Below are 26,393 nucleotides of genomic sequence, written 5' to 3' on the forward strand. Positions count from 1 at the left end.
TATGCATATTGCCACCCTATTGGATGTATATTGTAATACTATTGCTATCGTATTATCCTTATATTGCTATAATATTGCCTATATAGTGTAAGTATATTGGCCTAATATTGCTATTATATCGTATGTCATGGCATTTGGTCTAATAACAGTCTCCACTTCGTTCAAAGTAATCCTGAATTCAAATATCACGGACACGACAATTGTTATCCATCCTTATATTACCATGAATTGATGTTGACCTTTCAAATGATAGTTGGAGTTGCACATCGATTCATATTCAAAAGGAAAGTAATTCTCTCCCTCAATGAATCATCGTTCAAAAGAAGGCAGCTATCAAATATTGGGTACAAAAATGCAATATCCACGGTAAATTAATTGGGCACAAACCACATATTACAAAACCAGGATGATTTTTGGCATGCTTGAAAAGAGAAGGGCCAAATACAACAGAAAAGAAAATCCATTCAAGCTTGTACAATGGAACGCACAATAACCCTTTTACATGTCCTTCCAACACCAGTGTGAAGTATCATTGGATGGTACCGTAGAACTCTAGGTCCATGCGGAATTTGAAAGAAGAAAACTTATTCGGAATCTTTCATATTTGTAACCACTTTGCTTGTTCTTGGAGGAAGAAACAAAAAAAAAAATAATAATAAACGGTGTGATTTCAATTATTTCAAAAGATTGATGTCAATACTGTTTGTTTGACATTATAAGGGCATCTCTCACACAATTAAGCCCACAAAATAAACTAAACATGCTATAAGCTCCACAGTAATATTTACTTCATCTCCATAATCAGAATATTGGGGGGAAAAAACCACGGAGAAATACATGAAATGAAAAACAACTCGGCAGTGACTGTGAGATTGTGTACATAAAACTTGGAACAACCAAACCAATTAAAGCTAAGCCATCTCATATGTATGCCTACATAAAATAACAGTGTATGGTCATCTTCTTTAGAATATTGCAATCAACACTTTGTTGAGACCGACCTGCAAAAAAAACTGGGTTAAGTACAGAGATAGAGTTTATGAATGACAATTCCAGAATTAAGACCTATGTTAATTTGTAACTGCCACCGAGTCAGTTCATAGTGCCAAATGCAGCTATCTGGCACACATATATGACAAGCCAAAAGAAAAAAAGCAAAGTAAAAAAGAAAAAAGAGGCATGACATCAATGGGAACCTCAGCAGAAAGCATCAGATATGCATACAAGCAGATTGGCTCCATTACAATGTTCAAGAATGATGTAAATACTAGATAAAAGAGTTCTTATTCAAACCTCAACAGGTTTCTCGGTTTCATTCCTGGACCCTCCCTCCCAATAATATAACAACTTGAACAATATAAGGAAACTTCAGGGCGATTGCCCCAAAAAGGTTATGTAGAAACATGAAATACATAAGTACTCTCCCTAAGACCTGCTTAGATTTCATCCTCCTCGAATGGATCTCATTTAGGGTAGTCACCAACCTGAAATTGCATTAGTCACATTAGTCAACTCCATGAACAAGTCATGCAGGAAATACACAAAGGCACTCAATAGACTGTTAGCTAAAAGGTTTGAAGTTAAGAATTTTACAATGATATTACTTATCCGCTGTGAATGAATATAAAGAAACCCTTTCAATTAGGTCTTTAAAAGCAATTTCATTTCACATAAGACACTTCAGATGGAAAAGGTATGTGCACTAGAATGGTAGGAATCCAATTGCATTTAACAGTCATTGCTGACTCCACGATTTGCAATTAACCAAGTCATCATTGAGGAATAGTTCCTAAGCTAACTCCCCGCCTTAACCTTGAGTTCTTCTTCTAATGTATAACAGTAAAAGTCTTAATTTTTTATTTATTGAAAAACACTCACACCTTCTAGATTAAATTGTCAAATAGGACTCCATATATCGAATTTTAGCTTAATCATTGACAAATTTCATTTATCATACTTTTGCAACAGTTCCCAGTAATACAAAATCTACGAGTCCCTCTTAACAAAACTACCAGAGACATATCACTTAGTTATCACAGTTTGAACATTGGATGACAGTCCATACCAAGAAGGATATAGGTGAACTTTCAGCTTATCCAGGGCTAAAAGGTGAGCCCCAAACTATTGTTCTGTTCATGAAGCGGTTGAAATACCACAGATGGGTGACAACCTACACTACTACAAAAAGGGCAAAAGACGACCAGAAAAAGACGACGGTAGAACAAAAAACCATCGTTGTTTTTAAAAAGACGACGGTAACAAAAAACCGTCGTGGATAAGTGACTTAAACAACTAAAAAATGGAGATACTGTTGAGAATTTTTTTATAACGACGCATACAAATAAAAAAGTGTCGTCTTATTAAAAAGCTTTTCTTTAGAGTTAAAATCTGACCAAAAAACAACGACAGCAGGTATGATAAGCGTCGTCTTTTAAAAATCAAGTGTCCTTTTTTTGGTAAAGACATGGTTGTTTTGAAAGAACTGTCGTCTATTATATGTAAAGATGACGGTTTTTTTATAAAAAGGGTCGTCTATTATTAAGTAAAGACGACGGTTTTTTATAAAAAGGGTCGTCTATTATAAGTAAAGACGACGGTTTTTTTGTAAAAAGGGTCGTCTATTATATGTAAAGACGACGGTTTTTTATGAAAAGGGTCGTCTATTATATGTAAAGACGACGGTTTTTTATAAAAAGGGTAGTCTATTAGATGTAAAGACGACGGTTTTTTTATAAAAAGGGTAGTCTATTATATGTAAAGACGACGGTTTTTTATAAAAGGGTCGTCTATTATATGTAAAGACGACGGTTTTTTATAAAAAGGGTCGTCTATTATATGTAAAGATGACGGTTTTTTATAAAAAGGGTCGTCTATTATATGTAAAGACGACGGTTTTTTTTATAAAAGAGGGTTGTCTATTATATGTAAAGACGACGGTTTTTTATAAAAAGGGTCGTCTATTATTAAGTAAAGACGACGGTTTTTTAATAAAAAGGGTTGTCTATTATATGTAAAGACGACGGTTTGAAAAATAGCGTCGTTTGAAAAACCTTTTACGTCGCTTTTTAAAAAACTATGACGTTGTTATGCGTGTACAACGTTATTTTAAAGAAATCATGGTTTAGAAATGCGCTCTTCGATAATCATCGACGGAAAACAAAAAAACCGTCGTTAACAATATAAATAAACATGACGCTTATTATAAACCATAAAATATAAACCCTAAACTATATATATATGTTTAAATAATTTTAGAAAAGGGATTATGGTTTTACGGCCTAATATATATTAACCATAAACCCTAAACCCCAAAAATAAACCTTTATCCCCCTAAACCCTAAACCCTAAACCATTAAAGTATAAGTGATGTTGTGACTCATGAAAACATTTTTCTTTTTGGTGGTAATTTTAAATTTGTATAACTCAAACTTAATTTTTTAAAGCTTAAGGGGGAAGAAAATATCTCAATGACTTCATAGGAGTTGACGTTGCATTTTTTGGATTTATTTTAAATTTATTATGAATATTTCGAATTAAATAGAATAAAATATTATTAATAAAACCCACAAACCACGTCGGCATTAAGAAATTAAAGACGTTGTAAATCATAATAAACGACTTAATTTTAAAACAAACGAATGACGGATTATGTAAAGACGACGGTTTTTTATGAAAAGGGTCGTCTATTATATGTAAAGATGACGGTTTTTTTTTTTAAAAAGGGTCGTCTATTATATGTAAAGATGACGATGTTTTTATAAAAAGCGTCATCTTTTAAAACACGCTAAAAAAAGGCCACTTAAGTGAATTCGCGCTCGACAAATTTTCAAATTTTCCCCCGTCTTTGAAAACCTTATCTCTCATTAACAAGCGTCGTCTTTTAAAACACGCTAAAAAAAGGCCACTTAAGTGAATTCGCGCTCGACAAATTTTCAGATTTTCCCCCGTCTCTGAAAACTTTATCTCTCCCTCCTTGAAACCTCCTGAGCTCCTCTCTTCTTGAAACCCTCCTGAGCTATCTGAAACACTCCATCTCTCACCTTTCTACTCCTCATACGTACCTACCAGCCATCGACGCCATCGAAGCAGCGACGCCGTCAACGCCATCGACGCAGCGACGCCATCAACGCCATCGTTCTTCGCATCAGTCATCACTAGCCGCCATTGACGCCATATTCACAGTCAACGACGACGATGTCCTTGAAAACATATCTAGAGACCTTGCAAGATGGGAAAATCCTAGAACATCAGATCTGGTCTTCGATGTCGCCTGAGGTTCGATGACAGATCTCCATCACGCCTTCTTGGTGAGCTCTCGCCATCCACATCACAGAAGCAACTCTAAGTTAGTCAAAATGTTCTTCTGTATTGTGTTACAAATGAACTTTTCCTGCATAAGCTTATGCTTGTATAGATGATGCATATTTTTTGTTAGTTAAGATGACCTTGAAAACAGATCTAGAGACCTTGCGAGATGGGAAAATCCTAGAACATCAGATTTGGTCTTCGATGTCGCTTGAGGTTCGATGACAGATCTCCATCGCGCCTTCTTGGTGAGCTCCCCATCCACGTCACAAAAGAAACTCTAAGTTAGTCAAAATGTTCTTCTGTATTGTGTTACAAATGAACTTTTCCTGCATAAGCTTATGCATATTTTTTGTTAGTTAAAATGACAGCAAGATAATGTAATCTTATTGTGGTTTTTGATTGCTCAGGTAAGATGACATGGCAAATAGGTGCTGCAGCTTATATCAAGTGTAGCTCAAAGGCCAAGATGACAACTTAGAAGAATATAAGATCCATTTGACCAAGATGACTTAGAACACTACTCCAAGATGACAGCTGAATGTGGAGAACAAGTACAAATTGTGGAAGATACAACAACCATAGGTTAATGCTTTGGATATGGTATTTTGTAATTATAGGTTATAATGTTATAAATATGGTATTTTGTATGGATATAGTAGGAATCAAGATTGGTAAACAATGTAATTACAATTGAATCTTCAAGTTTTATGAAAGAAATAATTTTTTAGGATATCTAAAATGAAATTAGTACATCATTTTTACAGATAATAAACGGCGATTTTTTGGAACAAAACCGTCTTTTTTAGATTTAATAGACGTCTTTGGATATAATAAACGACGGTTTTTTAAGAAAAAGTGTCCTCTTTACATTTAAATAGACGACGGTTTTTTCAGAAAAAGTGTCGTCTTTACATTTAAATAGACGATGGTTTTTCAGAAAAAGTGTCGTCGTTACATTAAATAGACGACGGTTTTTTCATAAAAAGTGTCGTCTTTACATTTAAATAGACGATGGTTTTTTCAGAAAAAGTGTCGTCTTTACATTAAATAGACGACGGTTTTTTCAGAAAAAGTGTCGTCTTTATATTTAATAGACGACGGTTCTATAAAAAAAAGTGTCGTCTTTACATTCAATAACGACGGTTTTTTCAGAGAAAGTGTCGTCTTTACATGTAATAGACGACGGTTCTTTTAAAAACCGTCGTTTTTACATATAATAGACGACGGTGAATTACCGTCGTAGTTTGACTTTCAAAAAGACGACTGTCGATTTAACGACGGTTTGAAAAAGAAAAAGACGACGGCGTTTCCCCGTCGTCTATTTCAATTTTTGTAGTAGTGCTATGAGGTAACAAGTCATATTAAACTTTAAAACAAACACATTCATGTTCCTTGTGAAACAGCCAATCAAACCAAACAATAATATACTCCACATCTTGATAGGAAAATTAGGAAAAAAAATCATTTCGAAGTGTTCTAGAATACAAATGCATACGAACCTTTACTTTGTCTGGCCGAACGATTCCACCATGAAGTGGGGGGCAATTGAAATATCTTGTTCCTTTCACCCTATGATATGAAGAAGAGGAATCTCAACCAAATAATATGCAGAAAACAGGAATGCAAATTTAAAATAGGCAATTCAAAAATGTCCACTCATGGTATAGCAAAATCACAACATGAAAGAATTTTGGTTCTAGCGGATTTAGTAACATACCAAAGATCACCAACACTGTAATAGACACCAATTTCAAGAAATATAAGGTTGTATGTGCAGAATTTCAGAGGGAAGAATATTCAAAATTCACCAATCTTAGAAACTAGTTCAGTGACAAGAATGGCTATTGATTGGATTCATACACATATGGGGTGAGCCCTAAATTCTCCAAAGCTTTTAAAATTGTATAATATGAGTTTAGATTCCATTATCTTCGTAACACATAACAATTAGTGTTTCTTTTTGCTCGTAGTGCACTGTAATATAATGTTGCACTGAATGACACAAACATGATTTACCAAACCTGATAAAAGAGAGAAAGAATGAAGAAAAGCATGTTGTAACAAAACATGTACACTACTAGCTAAAAGGAAGAACAAAAACAATAAAGTAGAAGGGACAAAAAAGTGTATCTTTACTACCAGACAATATTACATGTTATCAACCAAAACCAGATGAGAAGCATCCACCAATTTAACACACACAAAACCAAGCGTCAACCAAGAATTTACTTTTTGCAGGTAAAATGAGAGTTATATATATTATTTCCTATGGGAATTTTCTCCTTGAGCAAAATATACTCACGAGAATGGAAAAATTGTGATGTACTCAATCAAAAGATAGCAGACATAATATATTAGCTCATAGTCTAGCTTATAGATACTAGGCTTTTTTTTTTTTTAGGTTGAACTACTCTACTATGTTGAATCCAAAGACTTGTAATTGAAATCTGCTTTTATTTCTTAGATATTTAATACATTAACCACACAAAAAAAAAAATCACGTAAACATTATCTTTTACATCACTCTATGCAGGTTTCTTTTATTTGAACAAAACAATTTCTTCACATGCACTTTCTGTCCTCAACGTCTATCACTAGATGCACTCACAACAATAAATGATATTAACCTTGATATGATTATTCTAAGGAAATGAGAAATTGTTAGGAACAACAGAATCAAGAATATACCATTTTTATGATTGGCACATGAGATGCCAAAAACAAAACATAGCACGAGTCAGGAGCTCACTTACATGCCATCATGCTTTCCCAATGGTTCAAAAAACACATATTGCAAATGAGATAGCTCCGAATGGAATTACACCCTGAGAGAAATCATTATTAAAGACAGACAAACCTTCATACACAACATGGCCCAACCCACCCCCATATAAATCTAAGAAATTTTGTAGGGCATGGGAAAGAAATCATAGGCATATGATTCTCAGTAGCCTTAAGCCTCCTGCTTGCATCTTGGAAAGAAAAAATTAATTGGGAATAGCTCTAAAGGAATCCCTATTTGACCTCTTTCCCTTCCCCCAATCTCATGGTGTAAAATTAACTGGAAACAAAGGGAATGCAAACCTAAAGCATAACGCTCCATCAATGCTTTACTAATTTTAGCATCTAATCGCAGTGTGATCTATAGGTTATTTTCTTTCCTTGTTGTGAAAAACAATGGGCACAGATGCTTTACATGAGTCCATAATAATTAATAAATGCGAAGACCTCTGTTCAATATTTTCAACCAGGATAAAGTCAGCAACCAGAAGAAAAAAGATTCTTAGAAACAAACCATCAGACTCTGAGTTTCTGAATATGTCACTAAACGACCACGTGGATTCCCAGTAAGTTTAAGTTTCGTCTGCAAGTAGAAAAATTAATTAGAGCAGTGATCATATATACCAAAAAACACTACATAAGAGACTATACTGAGGGCCTCAGTAAAAGGTAAAGAACAGAGTGAGATTAAATGATGGCAGGGGCTTATCTTTCACTACGACATGATCTTATTACTTACAGGTAACTTTGATACAATGAACATAATCTTTTCATTTTTCACAATATAAAAATATTATGAAAGTTGAAGAGTCAATAACACATTTAAATCCATGCACTGACAGGTACAAACCTGCTGAGGCATTTCAACTTGTGTATTTAAGGACCCTATTGCTCTGCATTTTAAGTTTTTTTTGCCACTTTTCAGCACGGCTCATGCACTTATCAAACCAGCCTGACCAAACAAATACATTATAGAACCATATCATCAGAAGAGAAAATAAGTATGATACAATGGTGTACCTCCACAAAAACCACAGGAATGAAATACCCATTTATTTACTTTAACACTAACCAAAATCATAGATATGAAACCAATCTCAAAACCATATCAAATGACCCAAAACAAAAACACATCACCCAATCCTTAGCTAAAATCACAATCACAATAAAGAACAATAAATTAGGGTAATCTCAAGCCCAGACCATATATCTCATCAATTCCAAAATTTTAAATGAATAAATAAATAAACTTTAACGAATAATTCAAAACGAAAAATTAGAGCAAAAACTATGTATAAAACTTCAAATAAATTTTCATAAGAGAATTGAATCAACTTAGAAATAGAACAAATAACCACAATAACCATACAATACAATGGCAATATAACAGCAATATAACAGCAATACGACGGTAAAATAAGAGGAACACAACAGCAGTATACCAATAACACATCAGAATCACACTATACAGATCTACTACATCAAATGGAAAATCCCAAGTTTCAAGATTCACATATCCAGACCAATCTAAGTGCAATTGGTACAAACCCAGATGACTGAGCATGAATATTCAACAAAACCTAACCCAAAGCAATTAAAGCCAAAACGAATTTAACACAAACCCAAACAATCAAAATATAACCCATTTCACATAATCCCACTGATTTTAAGAAAATAACCATCAACACTACCTTTTCGAGGTCGGCAATCCACTAAAGCTTCAAGGTTGCAAGCAGCTATTCAGAAGACATACCTAAAGGGAGGGGTTCGCGATTCCAAACAGAGAGCAAGAGACCGAATAGAGGGAGAAAAAGACATAACGAAGCTAGAGAGAGAAAGAGCTGCGCTATGAGAAATAGAGCAAAGAGAGAGACAGAGAGTTGCGCTAGAGAGAGAGAGAGCCAAGAGAGAGAGAGCCAAGAGAGACACAGAGAGCTGCGTTAGACAGAAACCAAAGAGAAAGAGAGCTGTGCTAGAGAGAGAGAGAGAGCTGAGTGACCTAAGAGAGAACAAAATTTCTGAACTTGTGAAAATTCAGCAATAAGTGGACAATAATTTTATATTTATAGGTGATAGTTGTACAAAATTGGGGAGGGGTGGTATTTTTAGTTAAGATTATAAAATTGGCACAAATATTCCCTAAAACTTATACCAAAATTTTTGGCACAAATATATTGGCAAAGAAGTCCAGCGCCGTATGGGCCTTTCTCAGGCATTAGATCTTGAATTGGAGTGACGGAGTAGAGATAACGAACGACATCCCAATGTTCATTGAAACAAGCCAAGAGAATTGGAGTCAAATTTTTGTTCTCAGTGGGAATAGTAAGTATTTTCTTGCTCTTCCTAACCATGCATTCTACCATTCTAATATTTCCTCGATTTGCAGCAAGAGCAAGAGCGGTCCAGCCTAAATTTTTTATTTCCAAGTCTTCTTCTGTCATCAACTGCACAACCTCTTCCGCAATATGCTCGTGCTCTAGTTCTATTGCCATGTGAAGAGCTGTCTTGTTTGAGTACGGATGTATTGCTCTAACTGCATTGGGATGTAAGGTAAGAAACTCCTTCGCTTGATTCGGATCCCCATTCCACACAGCATCGAACAACGGCTGATATTGATGGAAGTCGTTGTAATATCCTGCGCCAAGTTTGGTTAATTGAATAAATTGTACCGATCCATTTATTGAATAAATATATCCTGCGCCAAGCTTCTTTTTTTTTTTTTTTTTTTTTTATTAGTAAAATTAATCGTAATATGTAGCTAGAGATGTAAACAAGTAGGATGTAGAGTCGATTAGCATGCATTCCGTTTATCCTATATGAAAAATAGTTCTATCTGATGATCTGAAGTCAAACGCACATAATGTCACCCTGGGACTGAACTAGAATTGTAAAGTTAGGGGGTCGAAGTAGAAAATACAAGTATATAAAACACCTAAGTATTTAATAATTACATGTTTGGTGTTTAGAGCTAAATATTTATAATTTAGTCATGTCTAATTTGTTTTAGAGGGAACTATAACTTAAATTATAAGCTGTTTATTACAAATTTTATATTGGGCTACTCTAGGCACAGGAGTGGCTCCACCACTGGTGTCACCCCAATAAAATATTATTGGGTGTATCCAATTCTAACTTTTAAAGACTTTTTGTAACTGAATGACTTTTATAGAGTTGACAAATTCTTAATGACTTTTACATATTTTATAAAGTTAAGTGATATACTTTCATATACTTTTATCATAGAGTTTTACATACTTTTATCTACTTTTTTTTAATATCTATTTTATGAATAGTATTTATCTTTTTCATATTTATCATAGAGTTATAACGAAAAAAGAAATTGCTTCTAATATTTATGTTTTGTATGGTGAATTAACTAGTCCGCATATGGAACAAATAGCTATAAAAAAAAACAACAATTGGATACAATTGTGTAAAAGCAAAGAAATATTTTTCCACATCTAAGAACGTTTCACTTCAGAATAGTCAAGGATAAGGTGTGCCATCAATATTATGAATAATTAGTTTAGTTTGTAGAGCTTGGGTCTTGGGGAAGAAGGGACAGGTCATCTGATTGCTGAAACGAAGTTAAGATCCTTAAGACCTTCTAGAAGTGTACTCTATGTGCGTGGGAGATACTAGTAAAGTAGCATGCTAATAGAGCCAAGCCAAATAACAGCACCACAATGTGGGGCTGCTGTTGGAGAATGTGGGTTTTGTAACACAATTATCTGTTCCTACATATAGACCTTAAAAATTGCAAATGGAGGCAAAAACAATTTATGGAAGAAACCAATGCACTCCCACCATAGCTCTTAGCATGTAGCAATTGTTTCAAGCATTGAAAAGAAAGAAAAAAACAAGCGAGAAATGACTCATCATCATAACAATTCCCATGACAGATAATGACAGGACCCGCCCCGAATTCCTCGAAACTCGAGACGAATCCTGTGGAAATTTCGACATCACACCGATTCCGGGCCCACTTACTAAGAACCGAGACTTTCTGCCGAAATTTCGGCAGAGGCTCCCCTATAAATTAGCCTTTTCCCAAATTTTCAACCTGAAAATTAATCACAATTTAAAACCCAACAGGCAGCACACACAATGTAATAAACACAATTTACAGAATAGGCATCACACCTCCAGATAAAATCAAGGCAGAACCACGAGCTGTCATACAAAATAACCAAACCTAAAAATCAATCGTTTACTTCGAAAAGGTCCTCAGACATGTCAAAACCATGCACATTGTTTAATAGAATTCAATCAAGTAATAACTGAGGAATAAACAAGCATTTAATCTCGCTCAAGTTTAAATCAAGCTTCAGGCATATCAACATATTCAAACCCGAACCCAAAAATAATAATTAGGATTCACATCCAATAACCACCTCAAAATCAATATTCAAACTTAGAATTGGTCAAACCTTTTTAAATATAGTCTATTTCACTGCTGCACCTAGGTGTGACCCCAGACTACCTACGTACCCTTGGGTGAGGGATCAAGCCACACGTAGTTCTTTCTCAATGGTCAAAACTCCGATTCCGACAAAACAAAAATGAACACATTCTCAATCTCTTTCTTTATATCAGTTCAACCCCGTAACCATACCCTATTCAAGGCGTATGTTGCCGAACAACACTTCCCAATCCAGGGCTTAAACATTCATACATGTACAGGGTGTTAGAAATGTGCCCTAAGAGCCAATACATTTGATGTAATCTCCTTAGAATACATTTCGTATATGATATATAAAGGGCAAACTTATTTTGTTATCTTTTACATTGTGTAAAGAAACAAATGTCCAGGGTATGCTAAATAAGAGATAAAGTAATCTAAAGAAGATTAGATTCATGAGACCTTTAATCTCTAACTGTAGTATCCCAAAATGTTCCTAATCATAGGTTATCAAATGGACATTGATAAACCGTCAAGATTAGCACATATTATGTATGCTCAATTGGGATGATGGTTAGTCTCAAACCATTTGTGTAGTTGACACTAATACAAGTATGTGGGTGCTCATTAGTGAATGAGTACACTGAACGCGATCAACCGTAGTTCTCGTATGGAGTATTTATCTATATGTCAAACGAGAACTCATAGTTGCAATAATGCAAATTAGTCCTTAGACCTGAGGCATCATGGTTGTCTTGTGATGCGTTATTGATCTTTGATAGCTCTTAAAGGCAAGCCGTAAAAGATTTGTCTTAAGTGTTGTTGGGATCTCTTAATTCATCATAGGGGCATGTGAATGTACAATAAGGAATCTCTACTTTCGATAAAGAAGGAGAATGTTTCAAGATGTGATTCAGTAAATCTTTGGCGAAAGTATTTTGAGCTTGATTTAGAAAGTTGTTCTTAATCATGTTCTTTTGAATCACATGAGGTTATAAATCATATTAGGGGTTTGACATAAACAATCCGTACCCTAATAATATGATTTGAAACATTGTATAAGAGAAGGACCGTATTGCATTGCAATTCCAACTGAATAGGTTCTTCATCTATTCTGGTTAGCTTGGGTAGCCTTGATATATTGCTAGATGTCACTCTTGGCTTGTGGAAGTCCTAGGATTGATTGTGATCGATCCAAATAAAGGAAGAATTAAAAATAGGGTTTTAATTCCAGTTGGTTAGAAAGAGTTCTAATATTTTCCCACTGCCTTGCTAATTAGAACCTAATGGATCGCACACCTTAAATGGTTAACTTTGAGTAATACAAATGAGAATGAGGAAATCAATTTGATTGATTTGATGTGGATGATTTACTACGTGTAAAACCGTATTTGGGCTAAGTAATAGTTAACGGAAAGCCCAAATGGTTGGGTATCAAGCCCAAGGGCTTAAGACAACTAAATATTATGGTTTAAGTGTCATAAGGCCCAATTTTGGAAGCCCAATGGGGTTTGGCCGAAAATGCTTAAGTGAATGTGTATGGGAATTGTTTCCATAAGCTCATTAACACACAAACACAATCCAACATCAACAAAATGGGTTTGGAAGATCAAAGAGAGAAAAAAGAGAGTTTTCAAGAGTGAAACACTTTCATCTTTCAAAGTGGTTTAGATTGAAACCAATCTTGAGAATCTTGCACTAGCATCCAAGTATTCTCAAGATACTTCTTCTCATCTCAAGGTTCCATTGGTGTGGAGACTTAGAGGCCATATACTTTTGTGGCTCACATGGAGGAGAAAGATCAAGGAGCAAAGATCAAAGATCAAAGAGGAGATCAACAAAGAGGAAATCATCAAGAGAAGACCAAACACAAATTGGTTCATATAATTGCTTCAAGGGTAATTAGATCTTATCCTTTCTCTTGAATTTTCATTTATGAAAAACATATCAATGTTCATGGCTTAAGATACTTGGAAGAAGTTTTGTTTTTGGATTTAAACAACCACCTTAGACTTCCGCTGCGATTAATTTGATTAAATGCATGTTTAATATTCAAATCAACTTCTTAAAAATGTTTTAAAACCAACACAGGGTACTCACAAAGCACAAACTCATGAATCTCAATCCAGAATCAAAACCACATATACCAATATGTAACATGTATGCCTATAAATGAGTATATAAGTATATATAAAACACCCACCTCTCACCATCATCATGTACCAGGGGAAAACAATCCAACCAGGGATTGTTGACTAGTCCACACGTAACAGCCCTCAAACGGCTATGTGGCTAGGGACGAGCTGTCCAACCGGGGGATTAACTCTCAGCTAGCACGTACGGACGAAGAATCAAGACCCGTACGCCTGAAAACAGCCCTACGCGTGCACACTACCCAATCAAGGGTCTACAGCAACATCCCGTCAAGGATGCCCCGGGTTTCGACCTTTTCAAGTATCCATATCCACTGTGTCCAAGTACCAATATCCAAGGGGGGTACATGTGAGGATGCACATCATGTACTGGGGGAAACAATCCAACCGGGGATTGTTGACTAGTCCACACGTAACAGCCCTCAAACGGCTATGTGGCTAGGGACAAGCCGTCCAACCGGGGGACTAACTCTCAGCCAGCACGTATGGATGAAGAATCAAGACCCGTACACCTGAAAACAGCCCTACGCGCGCAGACTACCCAATCAAGGGTCTACAGCAACATCCCGTCAAGGATGCCCCGGGTTCCGTCATATCCATACCACATCCACAATTTCCATAAATCCATTTCCATGTATCCCAATGTCCATATCCACTATTTCCAAATATCCGTTTCCACTTTTTCCAAGTGTCATCATCCAAGGGGAGGTACATATGATGGTGGAGTTCGTAATCCCTTATATAAATATTATGAAACTAATATTCCCTTCCTTAACTCAATTTTCCCACAATACCTATTCATAGTATAGACAATAAACTCTCAAGCATATTCTATATCCAGGGAGGTACCTAAGGTAGTGCTAATAGCACTCAAACTGACATTCTAACTCATGTCTTTCTAGCATCTCACATCAACAACCCAAGTACCCCACACATATCCAACATAGGTAGCAATTTCTCAAATATTAAACATATGACGCAAGATACTCGAATATGTCAAACCCACATATATCACAATTACTTCATAACACATTAATTCCATTAATCAAATATATAATATATTTCAATAAACCATTAAAACAATATGCATAAACTCTCCACATAAAACCATACAAATAATCTCATAGACCCACATAATAAACATAAATCAAATGACGGTCAAGACTCGTCCAAAAGGGTCGTTCTAGTACTCCTCGAACAGTGAAACTACCTCGGAAGACTCACAGTCAACTGCCCAAACCTGGTCAACCAGGCCCGCGGGGCCCACGACCTCCATGTTACGATCCGAAAGTTCCTATGGGTTCCACAAGGTCTAGGATACACGTCCTGTAAGTTTGGTCCAGATTGGACGGTTAGATCACTCGCAATTGCACGATCGGACGGTTATCGTAAAACACAAACTTTAACTTATTGAATCGGAACATCTGGCGCTCCGATTCACGTTTCATGAAATCCTACATGATCCTAGGAATGCCTAGATCAACATATAATAAATTGGAAGCGATCCAACGGTTCAAACATATCGAACCCGGAAATCGCTAAATAGGCAAAATCCGTTCGGGGTTCAAACGTTATCTGAATTGGAATCTGAAAGTACATACGCACTCGTAAGAACCAGGAGATCATTTTAGGACACGATGACAAGCCAACACGTGGCCCATGCGTCGGCAGAGCGTGGGTGTCCAAAGAAATTTACGGCGATCGGAAAATCTCCACATCGCTGGCCAAGCTTCCTACCTTAGGTAAAACACCTAATTTGGAACCACTTTTGTTCTTGGACCTACCCCAAAAAGTGGCCGGAAGTGACCAAAATTGGAAGCCGAAACAGGCAGATTTTCTATCGCTTAATACCAAAACGTAGAAATTTCTCAAATCTAACACAACCAACAGCTAAAACAGCTCGAGAGGTTCAAGATCCAGACCTGGTTCGACCAAAACGGTGGCCTGAGGTTTCAACATGTATCCAATGGGGCTCAAATTTGGATATGTCATAATAGACACCTATTGGAACAACTTTTATGAAGAATGTATTCCCATATAAGCAGTACAAGTGCATGTTTTGGGCCTTGCAAGTTGACTACCGAAAATAGACTGGAAATGACTTCATTTCTTTTCTTTCCTTTCTTTTTGCTTCACATGCATGCGCATTCTTTCTCTTTAATAGCTCCAGCATGTACCAACTAATCCCACTAGCAGCCTGGAAAGTGCTTATTGATTTATCCAAACATGTTTCCCACAATGCCTTGTTTTTGCTCCTTTAGACTTTCATAGCTGGAATGCCTACACTACTACAAAAAGGGCAAAAGACGACCAGTAAACAACGACGGTAGATCAAAAAACCGTCGTTGTTTTTTAAAAGACGACGGTAATAGAAACCCGTCGTAGAAACATACTTTAAACACCTAAAAAACGGCACACGTATAGATATTTTGAAACCACGACGCACCAAATTAAAAAAGCGTCGTCTTATTACAAAGGTATTTTTAGAGTTAAAATCTGAACCTAAAAACAACGACTGCATCTATGAAATCACCGCCGTAGAAAGTAAAGACAACGATATAAAAATAAGACGCCGTGTTAATTAATTAATAAACACGACCCAATTTTCTTAGTCAGCGACGCATAAATTCAAAGGAATCTACGACGGTTAATTACAAAAAAAATCGCCGATTTAAATTAAGTTACCACGATTGTAAATATAAATTTATCGACTTTTTAATTATAATATACTACGACGGTATCCATAACTCTACTGTCGCATAATTGTACTAACCACGACGGTTTGTTAAATTAACGACGTACAAATTTTATGCCATTATTCGTCTATCATTACCAGAATGAACTCTGTTCCTCATCATAATCGAACCAGAATGAACAAAGGCAATGTTTTAGAAGTGGATGATGTGCCAATTACTCTCACAAGGAGTTTGAGGGCAAGAAGCTTGTCTCAGCCGCCAAGGAAGGTCTCAAGCTTGATGAGAGTGAAGACGAGGCAAAGAAGAAGGAAGAGTTGAAGGAGAAGTTTGAGGGACTCTGCAAGGTTGTGAAGGATGTTTTGGGTGACAGAGTGGAGAAGGTTGTGGTGTCTGACCGTCTGACCGTGCTGGACTGCCAACATGGAAAGAATCATGAAGGCTCAGGCCTTGAGGGATAACAGAGCGGCTGGGTACATGTCGAGCAAGAAGACCATGGAGATCAACCCAGAGAACCCCATCATGGAGGAGCTGAGAAAGAGGGCTGATGCAGACCTTGTTCTCCTTCTGTGCAGAAAGACAATTTTTTAGATGATGTGTGCGTGTTTGTGTCTTTCAGATACACAAACGCGCACACACATCAACATCCAAACTGAAAAATGAAAGCGAGATGAGACAGAGAGGTGATGTGCCTCCAGAGAATTGAGAAAAAGTTGAAACCCTAATTGAAAAATGAAGACGACAGAAAGACAGAAAACCCATTATTTATAAACAAATCTTATATACCACGTCGGTTTTTTAAATTATCGACGTTTATATATAACATACACGTCGTTTAAATTTAAAATAAGGTCGTATAAATTATTTAACAACGACGTTGTAATTTTTTGGAAAATTAATTTATTGTGTAATTAAAAAACTTACACGTCGGTATGAGTAATTAAAACGACGTGGTATTAATTTTTCACGTCGTTATTATTGAATATAAGGTCGTTGGGTAAATTGGAAAATGACGATTCATCTTTTTTGAAGAAACATGCATCGTGTAATTCGATTTAAAAACGTCGTTTCATTAAAACATACCGTCGTTTAAAGTAATATTATAGGGCAGTGTTAACAATAGCGCCGTATAATGTATCATAATAGGGCGCACACTATTAATAGCGTCGTTGTTATGAAACGGTTTTTTATTATTTTAAACTTTTCGCCTTCCTGACCCATACTTGCACTGTTTCCAAACCCGAGAAAAACTTTCAAGCTTTTCTCATTTTTCATTCTCCAAGAATTGTTTCAAACTTTCAAGCTTATCTCCTCTTCGTCTTCATCTCTGAACTGAAACACCAAACTCCAGAAGAAAGCTTTCATCGCAAGCAAAGGGTAAGCATTTCTGGAAGGATTTTTGTTCCTGTTTTGCATGCGCATATCATTTTCATTTTTTTAAATCTTTTTACATTTTTTCTTTCCAAGTTTGATAAAATTTGCAGACAAAGATGAAAAGTTTCCAAGTTTGAACACTACTCTGGTTCTTTTACTTCAACTAAATAAGACGACGGTGGCTTGTTATTTACGTGGTTAGATTTATAGACCACGACGGTTCGTCAGTCACCCTAGCGTCGTGTGAAAGTGTTCGTCGTTGTTTTTTAAAATGATATCCTTTTTTTGTTTTTGATTTTTAAGGATATATTCATCGCATGTTTGATTTCTCTGAACAATGGTTTTTGTTTCGAAAATCTTTTTAATTATTTTTCTGCTGAAAATATTTTACGTTGTTCCTAATTTGTTTTTGTGGTATAGACGACGGTATATTAATATTTACGTCGTTTTATTTTCAATACCACGGCGAATTTTTATTATTAACGTCATTGTAATATTTAATACTCTGTTTTTTATTATATCATAAGACGTCGGTTGTTTATTATTGACGTCGTTGTAATATTTTATCACGTCGGTGATTAATTATCGTCGTGTAAATTTATTATTACGTCGTTTGTTTTGTTCTTCCGTCGTTTGAAATATTATAATACGTCGTAGTTTATAAATAATTGTCGTGGTTTTTCTTAATTTCACTGATATATTTTCACTTGCAGGTTTAATTTGTCTGTAACCATGGTTTCTCAATCCCAAAGTAAGGAGTCTGGCTTGAAAAAAAAATGAATCCTCGAAGAAGGAGCTTAGAGTTGTAAATCCTCAAACCAAGGCCTCGAAGAAGATGAAGTTTGTTTCATCTTCTGAGACAGAACCAGCCAGCACGGCAACTATTTCTGAGGAGGCAAAGTCAGGTCGGGGTATGAGCACAATGCCCCGTGTTGTGCAGAGAAAAATTCAAAAAATCAAGCCTGTTGTTGAGTACAATAAAGAAGGGAAACCTTATGGCCGTGCACATAATGAGATGCAGTCCTACATTAGTGTGTTGGCACGCTCCAGAGTCCCACTTGTGGACAAGAAATGGGTTCAAATATCCAAGGATATAAAAGAGCAGATTTGGGAAGCCGTTGACATGGCTTTTGTGGTTGGTAAAGGGGGCAAGCAAATGGTGCTATCTTCTGCCGCCAAGAAATGGAAAGATTTCAAGTCTACACTAACGAGGTTTCATATCCTTCCATTCATCAAGGAGCAGGATAGATTAAGGCAGCCCCCTGAAACATACAAATTCATAGAGAAAGCTCAATGGGATGCCTTTGTAGCTTCAAGGTTATCTAAAGAATTTGAGGCTGTGCATGAAGAACAATCACAGAGGAGGGAGAAACTCGAGTACAATCATCGATTGTCTCGAAAAGGATATGTTGGTTTTAAGGAGGACTTGAAGGAAATCATGCCTGGGGTAGATATTGATCGATCTACCTTATGGAAAAAAGCAAGAGAAGACAAACATGGTAACATCCCGGATCCAAAGACTGCAGAGAAAGCAAAATTAATTGTAAGCCTATTCACTCTGTTTTAAAAATTTTATTATGTCTGCTGTTATATTTTTCCGTCGTGTGAAAAGTTTTACTACGTCGAAATATTTTAAAAGGCGTCGTTAAAGCTCTGAATCTGGAATCCATGCTCTGTTTTTTTGTAATTATACCATAAGACGTCGGTGGATTATTATTGACGTCGTGTTAATATATTAATAACGTCGGTATTTAGTTAGCGTCGTCTTAAATATTATATTACGTCGATTGTTATGTTATTGAGTCGTGTGAAATATTATATTACGTCTATTTTTTTATAAATAACCGTCGTTTGTTTCCTTATTCTGACTTTTTATTATGTCTTTTTGTTAGGATGATTTGCAAAAGCAAGTCTCTGAAGGCACTCTTTCTCTGTCAGGATCCAATGATGTTTTGACATTGGCTTTGGGTCCCGAGCATCCAGGAAGAGTTAGAGGGGTAGGGGCTGGGGTTTCCCCTAAGCAATACTTCAATTTACCTAGACAACAGAAGGTTAGGTTTGCTGATCAATTGAAGGAAAGTGTAAGACTTGTCCTTCAAGAAGAGACTTTGAAAATGGAGGCTAGATCAAGGGAAGAGAGTTTAAAGATGGAGGCTAGGACCAAGCAATTGGTAGAAGCTGAGAGGGAAAATTTGCTGAGTCAGCTTTCAAAAATCATCCCCAATTTTGATCCAAGCGTGCTGAAACTGAATACATTGTCTCAAATCCAAGGGCAAAGTCCCAAAAATCCAATGTCAGACAAAGCAAGCTGCTCTGGGGCACTTGATGTTAGAGCCCTACAATTTGAGGAGGATACTGCCAAGAATGGGGAAAAGCAGGAGGAAATGGTAACGTCTTTGAACTTTGAATTCTCTGTTTCTCTGTTTATATTTACCGCCGTGTTAAAGTTATACCACGACGCTTTTTATTAAACCGTCGTTTGATATTATTCAGACGTCTGTAATTATTTCATACCGTCTTCTGTTAATGTTTACCACGACGGTTTATTTATTTGTTTTAATTTTTCTACAATGTCATTTATATATTTCTTTATTTCTTAAAACAGAAATCAGGGGAAGTAGAAAAGAGAGTAGAAGGAAAGATACTTGAGATAGTTGAACAGGTAAATTCTCATAACTTTGCTTTTTTCACTTTTTTTTTTCAAAAAAGGAATTACCACGACGTTTAATGAATGTTACACGTCTGCAATTATTTAATTGAATGTTTAAATTGTTGTACTAGCTTAGATACCGTCGTAGTATATGAAATACCACGACGTTTATTATTTACCGTCGTTTGATTAAATATACACGTCTGTAATTCTTAAATACCGTCGTTCGTTATTATTACCACGACGGTTTAATTTAATTTTTTTACTTTTTTTTTTTTGCCCTTTTTGTACTATGTCTTATATATATTTCTTTATTTCTTATAACAGAAATCTGGGGATCGTGAAAAGATTGAAGAAAAGAAAGATGAAAAGGTAAATTCTCTTAACTTTGCCTTTTTCATTTCTTTTTCAATTTTCAGACGTCTATATTTTCTTTCAACCGTCGTTTGTTCTACGCCATTTTTTATTTAGTTGAATGTTTAAATTGTTGTACAATCTTTCTTATATATATATCTCTTTATTTATTAAAACAGCAATCCAGTGTTGGAGAAAAGAAAATTGAAAAGGTAAATTCATTAATTATGAATTTTGCATTTGAATTAGACGTCGGTTTTATTTAAACGACATAATAAAGTATTCATTACGACGGTATGTTTTTACCGTCGTGTAACTCATTTTAAGACGACGTTTTGTTATTTAAACCGTCGTTGTTATTTATTTACCACGTCACTTTATGTTGCTTTATTTGTTCAAACAGAGTACTGAAGTACCAGATTATTCAAAGCTGGAGTTGCCATCTTCTTTACAATCCCTTTGTAGTTATGTTGAATCGACACTAAAGCCTCAGGAGAAGGCTATGAGCTTTATTATTGAGAAGGAGGTGTTTGGCATGGATCGTAACACCTTCGTCTTGCATGAAGATATTACCCAATTTGCTGGCATGGAAGAAATTGGGGCTACTGTCGTTGCAGTATATATGAGGTTTGTCCTTATCAAATATTCATTTGACACTCTCCTTTATGTTTAAAAAAAAAAACACTCATGGTTTCAATTCATATATTTAGGTGCCTGTTTGATCATCTGAAAGCTGCAAATATGGTGAATATGGTTGGCTTTATAGACCCTGCTGGAGTTAGTGCCGACTCTGGTTCATTAACTGAAAGATCACGTCTCGTAGCCAATCGTCTTCAAAAAACAGATGGTGAACAGATTTTCCTGATGCCTTACAATCATGGGTTAGTCTCCAAACAAAAAACAGGATTTTGTTTGTATGATGCTCTGCATATAAAACTATTTAACCTTTATATTTATTTTGTGCAGCCGTCATTGGGTCTTGATCATTGTGAGAGCAAAGAAGGAGGCCGTCTATTTTCTGGATCCACTGCCTGGAAATCGGGTTGTGGATGAGGACGGGAAAAACATTGTGAACTCTGCTCTAAAAATGTATAATACACACATAGGCAGAGTAGGCCGTAAAACACCGCTTTGGAAAACTCTGCCCGGCACTCCAAAGCAACCAAGCAGTGTAGAATGCGGGTATTATGTCATGCGCTTTATGAGAGACATCATAAAGGATACTTCCCTGGAATTTGAGAAGACGGTAAGAAGAAAATTTTAAGATTTATTTTTATGTGGGTTTTTATATTATCAACGACGGTAAATTAAAAATACCGTCGTTGAATATATAGACTACGTCGGTAAATGAATAATAGCGTCGTCTGTGAGATTAATCTTTGTTTATGGACTGCAGTTTGCCAAAGGAAAGGATCAAGCGCCATACCCCCAAGCTGCCATTGAAGAAGTTAGGAAAGAATGGGCAGAGTTTGTGTGTGTTCATATGGAGTAGAGGAATTTTAGCATACTTAAACATTTTTATAAAATGTACAAATTTTGTTAGAATTAGACAAGTTTTTGTACAAAATTGGTTAGAATTCGCAAGTTTTTGTTGAAATCAACGTCCCTGTAAATTGTTGAGGTTTTCATGTTGTGAAAAACCCAAGATCATGCTGAACCAAATTTGTTGAGGTTTTCATGTTGTGAAAAATCGTAGTTTGTTCAAAAAGACGTTGTAGACACATAACAACGTCACAGTTTTTAAAAAAGCGACGTAAAAGGTTGTTCAAACGACGCTCTTGGTTCGGGGAAAATGGTTTGTACGTCGTTTTATGTGCAAAAATGGTCATGGTTTAGAATTTAAACGACGTTTTGTTTTAAAATTAAGTCGTTTATAATAATTCAAAACGTCGTTAATTTATTAACGCCGACGTGGTTTGTGGGTTTTATTAATAATATTTTATTCCATTTAATTCAAATATTCATAATAAATTTAAAATAAATCCAAAAAATGCAACGTCAACTCCTATGAAGTCATTGTGATATTTTCTTCCCCCTTAAGCTTTAAAAAATTAAGTTTGAGTTATACAAATTTAAAATTACCACCAAAAAGAAAAATGTTTTCATGAGTCACAACATCACTTATACTTTAATAGTTTAGGGTTTAGGGTTTAGGGGGATAAAGGTTTATTTTTGGGGTTTAGGGTTTATGGTTAATATATATTAGGCCCTAAAACCATAAATCCTTTTCTATAATTATTTAAAAATATATATATAATTTATGGTTTATATTTTATGGTTTAGGGTTTAGGGTTTAGGGTTTAGGGTATAGATGTCATATTTAACGACGGTTTTATTGTTTTCCGTCGATGATTTACGAAGAGCACATTTCTAAACCTTGGTTTCTTTAAAATGACGTTGTACACATATAACAACGTCATATTTTTTTAAAAAGCGACGTGAAGTATTATTAAAACGACGCTATTGGTTATATAGACGACGTTGTGTTCTTAACATTAGACGGCGAGAGGTTAAGAGTTTAGGTCGTGGAAAATGGTTTGTACGTCGTTGTCTTTGTAAAAATGGCCATGGTTTGAACTTTAAACGACGTTTGTTGTTAAAATGTAGTCGTTTATTATTAGTTACAACGTCGTTAATTTATTAACGCCGACGTGGTTTGTGGGTTTTATTAATAATATTTTATTCCATTTAATTCGAAATATTCATAATAAATTTAAAATAAATCCAAAAACTGCAACGTCAACTCCTATGAAGTCATTGAGATATTTTCTTCCCCCTTAAGCTTTAAAAAATTAAGTTTGAGTTATACAAATTTAAAATGACCACCAAAAAGAAAAATGTTTTCATGAGTCACAACATCACTTATACTTTAATGGTTTAGGGTTTAGGGTTTAGGGTTTAGGGGGATAAAGGTTTATTTTTCGGGTTTAGGGTTTATGGTTAATATATATTTGGCAGTAAAACCATAAACCCTTTTCTAAAATTATTTAAACATATATATATAATTTAGTGTTTATGGTTTAGGGTTTAGGGTATAGATGTAATAAGCGTCATGTTTATTTATATTGTTAACGACGGTTTTTTTGTTTTCCGTCGATGATTATCGAAGGTCGCATTTCTAAACCGTGGTTTCTTTAAAATGACGTTGTACACACATAACAATGTCATAGTTTTTACCAAGCGACGTAAAAGGGTTTATAAACCGTCGTATTATAAATGTATAACGACGGTAAATAATTCATAACTGACGTAGTTATCACAACTGTCGAACGACTGTGTATTTTAATAAACCGACGTGGTTACTTTGGGGTTCTGAAAACGACGTCGTTCTCTTTTTAATACTCACCAAATGACTTTTGGATTTCCGATGTAGTTATGACGGCGCTTGTTTATCTAAACTGACGTGGATTATTAAAATATGACGTCGCTATGTATATTAGAACCGACGTTGTACTTTGATAATTTGTTTAAATATGATTTTTTCACGCTTTTTTTAACTCTCAGTTTTCAATTAGGGTTGCAGAATGATTCCTCACAAGAAATTGTCTTTCTGAAAGCAAATGGGTTTGCAGAATGATTCCTCACAAGACCAAGCATGGGTTTGCTACATCCTCCTGTGTAGCAAGGGTGAAACCAGCTTTAGAACCTGCATGGGTGTTCCTGATGCTCGCAGAGACGGACTCAGGTGGTGGCTGTAGCTGGGAGTGGGCTTGAGGTTCAAAATGAGTAGGTGGTGTCTATTCATTCTGAACCTCAAGCCCTCTCCCAGCTTCACCCCAAAGGCACAACCCACAACAGGTTCTAAGGCTGGTTCCACCTTGCTACACAGGAGTTTTGAAGTTGATCACTGTGGAAAAGGGGACTACAATGTAACCAGGAATTGAGGAGTGAGGGTTCACACTTTGTTGATTTTGATTTTGATTTTGATTTTGATTTTGATTTTCAGGAATCGAGGCTGTGCAGGAGCTTGAGAACAAGAGGAAGGAGAGGGCCCAGCTTGCATATGAGAGGAAGAAACAGTTGAACATATATTTTTCAGATGTATTTGCCAAATTTGTGTACATATATTGTGTAAATATTTAACACGAAGAGATTTGCCTTTTAAGATGAAAATGTTGTTGAGGATTGAGAATTAAATTTTGTTTTGTGTTAAGAAAGATATTACCAAAATAAAAGAAAAATTAATTAATTTTAAAAATCTATAAAAATAAGACGGCGGTTTACAGAGAAGGCAGACGTATAAATTGAAAAAATACGACGGTAATTTGAACTTAGGACGTGGTAAATAAACACGACAGTAGTGTTGTAGGTACCGTCGTAGTATGCTCCAAAATAATAAGTCGATAAATCAATCTCTCGCGTCATGGTATATTATTTAACACGTCGTTTTTTGTAATATACCGACGTGTATTAATTACATTATACACATTTAGGTCGTGGAAAATGGTTTGTACGTCGTTTTCTGTGTAAAAATGGCCATGGTTTTAACTTTAAACGACGTTTGTTTAAAAATTACGTCGTTTATTATAATTTAAAACGTCGTTAATTTATTAACGCCGACATGGTTTGTGGGTTTTATTAATAATATTTTATTCTATTTAATTCGAAATATTCATAATAAATTGAAAATAAATCCAAAAAATGCAACGTCAACTCCTGTGAAGTCATTGAGATATTTTGTTCCCCCTTAAGCTTTAAAAAATTAAGTTTGAGTTATACAAATTTAAAATTAAAACCAAAAAGAGAAATGTTTTCATGAGTCACAACATCACTTATACTTTCATGGTTTAGGGTTTATATAAATTTAGAAAAGGGATTAGGGTTTAGGGTTTTATGGACGAGATATTTTAGGACATAAAACCCTAATCCCTTTGGAGAAATTATTTTTAAAAAAAATATATATATAATTGTGGTTTTATTTATTAGGGTTTAGGGTTTATGTTATATTTGTCTATTAGGGTTTAACGACGGTAGTTTGGTTTTGCGTCGTAAGGATATTTACAACGACGTCATTTTTAAAATAAGCGCATGTTTAGGTTGAACTTTTAACGACGATTGTGTTTTTGTTTCCGTCGATGTTTTTTAAAAAGCGCGCTTTCTAAAAATTTCACCTCGACCTAAAATTTTCAGATTTCGCTCTAACTCTTATACAAGTTGCCAAAATTTCTGTGTCCTAAAACATTTCGCTCTGCTCTCTCACTTCAACTCTAATTCAAAGTTGGTCTCTCCGTCGAATCCAAGTTGGCCAAGTTTACAACTCCGTCGAATCCAAGTTGGCCATAAGCTGTGAGCTCTGCCTACCTGTAAGTGCAAACCCTAATCTCATGCTTGTAAATTCATTGAATGATATTCAGTTCTGTGGTAAAGGGTTTTGTGATTTTTTAATGTTGTCGACGGTATGGGTTAATGGATTTAATGTTTAATGTTTTCATGAATCGGGTTTAGGGTTTAATGTTGTCGGATCTTTTAATACTCTCTGTTATTATGAATCGGGGATGGATTTAATGTTTTCATGCTTAGTATATGTTGGTTTCGTGCTTAGTATTAATGTATATGTTGTGTTCTGAATATATTCTGGGTTCTTGAAAATAAACTGGGATTTCGAAATCTTTTTTATGCATACGACGACGCTTGTTTTAACAAACCGTCGTCTATAAAAATATACCACGACGCTTGTT

The 26,393-nt window shown here is 35.4% G+C and overlaps 1 protein-coding gene across 1 annotated transcript in view; it reads right to left on the reverse strand.

The window, feature by feature from the left end:
- Nucleotides 1–1,463: 1,463 nt before the first annotated feature.
- The window catches only part of LOC148296661 (uncharacterized), a 42,852-nt gene continuing 17,922 nt past the window's right edge, over nt 1,464–26,393 (reverse strand). Inside the window, exon 4 of the mRNA XM_088248596.1 lies at nt 1,464–1,484. Within this exon, the coding sequence (XP_088104722.1) occupies nt 1,464–1,484 (21 nt within the window). The remainder of the gene's footprint in view (nt 1,485–26,393) is intronic.

Source organism: Prunus avium, chromosome 2 (assembly GCF_965620075.1).
Source record: "Prunus avium chromosome 2, drPruAviu1.hap1.1, whole genome shotgun sequence".
NCBI lineage: Eukaryota > Viridiplantae > Streptophyta > Magnoliopsida > Rosales > Rosaceae > Prunus > Prunus avium.